The sequence below is a fragment of the Simochromis diagramma genome, unplaced genomic scaffold, assembly GCF_900408965.1.
Source record: "Simochromis diagramma unplaced genomic scaffold, fSimDia1.1 OVJJ01000746.1, whole genome shotgun sequence".
Lineage (NCBI taxonomy): Eukaryota > Metazoa > Chordata > Actinopteri > Cichliformes > Cichlidae > Simochromis > Simochromis diagramma.
Window position 1 is genome coordinate 1,074,212 of NW_024386757.1, and position 6,308 is coordinate 1,080,519.

A 6,308-nucleotide genomic window follows, 5' to 3' on the forward strand; every position below is an offset into this window, starting at 1 on the left:
GAAATATCTTCAGTTTTAGTATTGGTTAGTCTATACACACAAACTCTTGTGTACACTGTATATACAAATGTTTTCTAGGCTAAATTTGTTCCTTATCTACAAACTGCATCAGACCTTCTGTGTACCAACAAATAAGTGAAGTTTCAGAAAACCTTTTCAAACCGAATACTACTAAATATTAAAATCTTTAATTTTAATAATCATTGTTATGTTAATAATTATATTTAACTTACTGTCTGTGTAGGTTCTCAATCACCCAGGCTATAGTAAAACAAGGAGCTTGGAAAGAAAAGCAACTGGACTTCTTTAAGTTTCTTGACGATGTTTCACCTCTCGAAGCTTCTCCAGTTCAGTTTCTTCAGAACTGGAGAAGCTTCTTCCTTTCCAAGCTCCTTAGATTCCTTACAGTATGCACCCCCTTCTTCATTTCCATTAGCAACAAACATGTTCTGTCAATGAAGGCCCAGGAAGACAGTCACTTAAATTTTTATTTATTCAAAGACAGAGATCCAAAATGTTTTCAAGTCGCCTGATCATTTTCTTATGACTACTTTATGTTGCTGATAAATACTATAATTTTAATAAATTAAATTCATCAGTAACACAGGTCAGTATTAGTGTCTGTCCATCCTTTTGATACAATACACTTGCAGTATCATTACTAGATACAACATTTCATAGACACATAAATGATTCATGGCACCTGAATCAATGTGAAACGCTACAGTATGGCTTTTTTATTCCTTCCCGTGGAATCAGCGTGGCTTATGTTGCATCATTAGATCACATTAATTTAGTCTATTTGTTCCCTGACTGTTAGTGTTTTATCTGCTCAGGCCTATAATAGCCATACAGGATCTTCAAATGCTCACACACAGCATGCTAAAACAGCAGTATCCAAACAGGGCATGCATGTGTCACTGATGCTACACCACCCTCTGCCTGTCCCGCTGGCTCACAGGCAGTCCCGGTGGTTTGAGGGAGGAGGGAATGGGCAGCTCGAGTAGGCTGTCCGGAAAGCTGGCAGGGCTCAGCTGCTGCAGAACAGTCTGCATGGCGCTGAGAACCAACGGCGCCGGGCTCCTTCCCGACAGGTACAGGTAGGTCTCCTCGCCTAGCATCTTGCTCCAGCGCTCCGATTCTCCAACCAGAGCTTCCTTCATTTTGAAGCGAACTTTTGGCATAAACAGGAGCAGGTTGTCCAGACACCGCCTTTTCTCCCCAGTTCTGACCACCGTGGAGTCTCTGAGCTTTTCCAAAGTAATGTCCAGCGGGGTCAGGCCGTTGTGGTCTTGGGCGTACGGGGACGCCCCGCTCCCCAGGAGCAAGATGACCGCCTCGGGACGCAGAAGCTCGCAAGCCAGATGTAGCGGGGTTCTTCCGTCCTCGATGTGAAAACACCCGGCTCGGTCCGTGTAGGACGGGGTAATGGCTATACGGTGGGTTTCTTGTAAGATGAGGCCGAGAATGTAGCGTCTGTCGTAGCGAACAGCCATAGCGAGGTGAGGCGCGGAGGACGGACAGGGGCAGAAGCGCTCCCCGGGTTTTGCTAGCGCTTCATCCGTGTATCGGCTGAGGAGGTACTGAGCGTACGCCTGGTGGTCATGAACTATAGCGTACAGCAACGCCTCCGACGGGCTGTAAATCCTCTGGCCAGAGTCCTCGTCCAAGTAAAAAGTTTCCATCGTCCGCATGTCCTCCAACATCCAGACCGGCTTTAGGTCCCGCACGGCCCGATAGAAGAGCAGCGAGAAGGACTTTCGATGCTTCTCGACGCTCCGAGCCTCCGAAGTGACGGTTAAAGAGGCCATGGCAACCCGAGTGATATAAATTCCCAGAACCTTACACGGTTTCATTCACAGAGCGCAAAAACTACCATTTTCCCAACAGAAGCTCGAGTCCAGGAACCTACTGAGTCAGTGTTTGAAATAACCGACATTCCTGTAGCTGCTCGAGCCCTCTGCAGTACTGTGCGAGGGCGCATGCGCACAACGTACAAACGTCAAAAGGTTTTACAAACTTTATTGACAGTTGAGCTGTGAGCTGATTATAAGGGCTGTGTCCAAACTCGGGGGCTGGGCTGCATCCTTGGAAGGATAAAGGATAGACAAGTTACTTTGACATCTATGTTCAAGTGCATTTTGGTGCTGATGCTACGTTTACTAATCTACAACTACTGCTATCGCAATTAAGAATGACCTGCGGTAGCGCTCCTTCCTGCATTGTGGGTGAAAAAGTCTCCTGCTGAACGAGCTGCTCAGTGCTTGTACAGTCTCATGCAGGGGGTGGGAGGTGTTGTTCATGATGGATGTTAGCTTATTCAATTCAATTCAATTCAATTCAATTCAATTTCTTTATTGTCCCACAAGGGGAAATTAGTTTAGCAGCAGGATAAAAATAAACAGAACAATACTATAAAATAATAACAACAATAATAATGATAGAAAGTTCAAGGACAATTATTTACCATTAAGGAGACAAGACCCAGTAGGGATAAAAGAGACCTGGAGTCTTTTATTCCTCCTCGGAGGTACTCTAAAACGGCGGCCGGAAGGCAACAACTCAAACTCACTGTGAAGTGGATGGTTCACACAATTAATAATAGAATGAGCCTTTCTAAGCACATTTCTATTGTAAATGGCCAAAAGTCCATCTTGCCAGCGCCCTGAAATTTTGCTAGCAGTTTTTACCAGAAGTCCCAACCGATTCTTATTCTTCACCCTCAGGTTACCAAACCATGCAGCAATACAAAAAGACATCACAGATTCGATAAAATATCTATAAAACAAGGACAACATCTCAGATGAGACATTAAAAGATCTCATTTTTCTTAAAAAGAACAGTCTTTGTTGAACTTTTTTAGTAGTGGCATCAGCATGAGATTCAAAACACAGTTTATGGTCAAGTACCACACCTAGATATTTATAACTCTCAATGATCCCAATATCGGCAGTTTTAATGATAGTAGGTGATGAGCTATAAGAGGACTTCCTAAAATCAATAATCATGTCTTTAGTTTTTGACACATTAAGTGACAGGAAGGACTCATCACACCAATTCACAAAATCATCTACCACCTGTCCATGGCCTGACTCATCCCCCACTAGAAGACTGACGATTACTGTGTCGTCAGCAAACTTCAGGATGTGTCTGTTCGTGAAATTGCTGCGACACTCATTTGTGTACAGAATGAACAGAAGGGGAGAGAGGCAACAACCCTGGGGTGATCCAGTAGAGGAGGAGAGCACATCAGAAAAGACATGATTCACCCTCACGCATCGTGACCTATTAGTCAGAAAGTCCGTCACCCAGCCGACCAGACTAGTGTCAAGCTTAAAATGATTGTAAAGCCTGTCAGCAAGTAAGAAGGGTTGAATTGTATTAAATGCAGATGAAAAGTCAGCAAATAATAATCTTGCATGGGTGTGAGGGGCCTCAAGATGCTTATACAAGAGATGCAGGAGTGTGAGCACAGCACCATCCACCCTCTTCCTGCTCTATAGGCAAACTGGAAGGGGTCAAGATGGTGTTCAACATGCATTAAAATCTTCTTCTTAATTATCTTCTCAAATGTCTTCATCACTAAAGAAGTCAGAGCCACAGGCCTAAAATCATCCAGTGCCTTAGGAGAACTGCCCTTAGCAACAGGAACAATAATAGCATGTTTCCAAATCTTAGGTACTGTCTGTAGCTCTAAAGAAAGTGAGAAGATATAGTGAAAAATCCCACTCAGCTGATCAGCACAAGTTCTCAGTATCTGTCCACAGATGTTGTCGGGTCCAGGACTCTTGCTTTTGGTGTGTCAACATAATTTATACTGAATTCAGCACAATGCCACTCAACTACACTCCACAGTTATTGTACATTTCAAATTTCTTGTTTAGCACTAAATCACAACAGTTGCCACAAATATATATAAAATATGCCAGTCCTTAATTATTAAGGATTGGCATAGGTCTCAAGCTCTTTGTCTTTGTAGCTCAAGAGCTCTTTTAATTCCTCTCCAGAAGTCTTTGGAACTGCAACTAGTGGTAAGAAAGAATTAAGATGATGTCAGGTGAGGTAAGAAAAGGCTTTTCCCTGGTTAGAGTTAGTTTTGTGAATGATGCAAAGGTGCTTGCCATTATATTTGGGACAGGGCCACTAGAAGTTGTGGTGTAGTGCTTGATGGTTGAGAGCACGTCACCTCTGAACCCACAGTTATAGATAGCCGGTCCTGTCTACTTATTACTCGGCCTGCTCTACATCCTTGACTTTCATTTTCTGCCCTGTTAACAAAATTACAAAAATACAGCGTTTATTATTATTTATACCTTTTGAATAAAAAAAGTACATGAAACATAATTTATGTAGGAGGGTTGCCAAACCAAGTACAGTGGATTTTAGAAAGTCCTGCTTTCTGAGACACCAACCGTCACTTTTAGAGAAACCAGCTCTCTTCCACACACATCTCATATTTAAATTTGCGGACTTCTGCATTCAGGACACTTTTGGGTGAAATTTAGCGGATTTGCCAATGTGCAGATTCGGTAAAACAGGCTCTGCATACCTTGTTTTCTGCCAGTGATACCCTCCGTGTCCCTTCCGCTCAGCCAAGGTCCAAATCGAGATCAGCTACCAAGATCCGGGTCACGGCACCAAATTGTCAAGACAATGCCAGTCTCTCCGATCCTTTTGTCTTGGTAGACATCACACAGAGATGTTTACAAGTTTCACACAATCCTTTTATTAACTTTGCCAAAACAGTGTCGGACTCTGTAGTTTTCTCTGGTCCCCTCCCCAATCGGACCAGGAGTGCCATGTTTAGCCACATGGTCTCTTGAGATTACTGGCTATTTGATTGGTGTCCAAAAAAACAATGTGGGCTTTATAGATAATTGGGAAACTTTCTGGAGGAAACCTGCCTCTCTGCAGCTTCTCTCCTCCTGTTATCTCCCCAAACTCCCCTTAGAGACTGTGTCAGCTCAAAAAACAAACTAAAAACCAGCAAAAAATGACTTAAACATAAAAAAAAACACACAAAAAAGAACAATACAGTATCCACATCTGCACCAAAGAGTAAAACAGTGAAATGTTGCTTATTAAACATTAGGTGTCTCTCTTCCAAGTCTCTGTTAGTACATGACTTAACAATTGATCCACAAATCAATTTACTCTGCCTTACAGAAACCTGGTTAGAGCAGGATGATTATGTTAGTTTAAATGAATCAACACCCCCGAGTCATTCTAATTATCAGAAACCTTGAAGCACAGGCCGGTCTGTCTGATTTCCTGTTGTGGGTGATTTTAACATCCATGTAGATGCTAAAAATGACAGCCTCAACACAGCATTTAATCTGTTATTAGACTCAATTGGTTTCTCTCAAAATGTAAAAGAACCCACCCACCACTTTAATCACACTCTAGATCTTGTTTGAACATATGGCATAGAAACTGAACATTTAACAGTGTTTCCTGAAAACCCTCTCCTGTCTGATCATTTCCTGATTAATTTGCAATAATTGATTACACAGCAGTGGGGAGCAGATTTCATCACAGTAGATGTCTGTCTGACAGTGCTGTAACTGAGTTTAAGAATGTAATCTACCCACTGTTATCATCTTCAATGCCCTGTACCAACACAGAGCAGAGCAGCTACCTGAATGCTACTCCAACAGAGGTCGATTATCTTGTTAATCATTTTGAAGCCAGATAACACACACCAATTAGTTAAACTGCAGGAATGTCTTAAAGACATAAAGACCTAGATGACCTCTATACTGCTTCTAAATTCAGATAAAACTGAGGTTATTGTACTCGGCCCTGAAAATCTTAGAAATATGGTATCTAACCAGATTCTTACTCTGGATGGCATTACCTAGGCCTCCAATAACACTGTGAGGCACCTTGGAGTCATTTTTGACCAGGATATGTCCTTCAATGCACATATTAAACAAATATGTAGGACTGCTTTTTTTTCCATTTGCGCAACATCTCTAAAATTAGAAATATCCTGTCTCAGAGTAGCGCTTAAAAACTAGTTCATGCATTTATTACTCCTAGCCTCGACTACTGTAATTTATTATTATCAGGATGTCCTAAAAACTCCATGAAAAGCCTTAAGTTTATCCAAAATGCTGCAGCAAGAGTACTGACAGGGACTAGAAAGAGAGAGCATATTTCTCCTATATCGGCTTCCCTTCATTGGCTTCCTGTTAAATCCAGAATTGAATTCAAAATCCTGTTCCTCACAGACAAGGTCATAAATAATCAGGCCCCATCTTATCTTAATGACCTTGTAGTACCATATCACCCTATTAGAGCACTTC

At 42.1% G+C, this 6,308-nt stretch overlaps 1 protein-coding gene across 1 annotated transcript; it reads right to left on the minus strand.

Annotated features, from left to right (window-relative positions):
• Positions 1-475: 475 nt before the first annotated feature.
• On the minus strand, positions 476-1,994 carry zgc:112001 (uncharacterized protein LOC550384 homolog). The gene has a single exon (XM_040027172.1). It carries the CDS (start codon positions 1,854-1,856, stop codon positions 927-929), a length of 930 nt encoding a protein of 309 aa, XP_039883106.1. The 5' UTR covers positions 1,857-1,994; the 3' UTR covers positions 476-926.
• Positions 1,995-6,308: the final 4,314 nt, after the last annotated feature.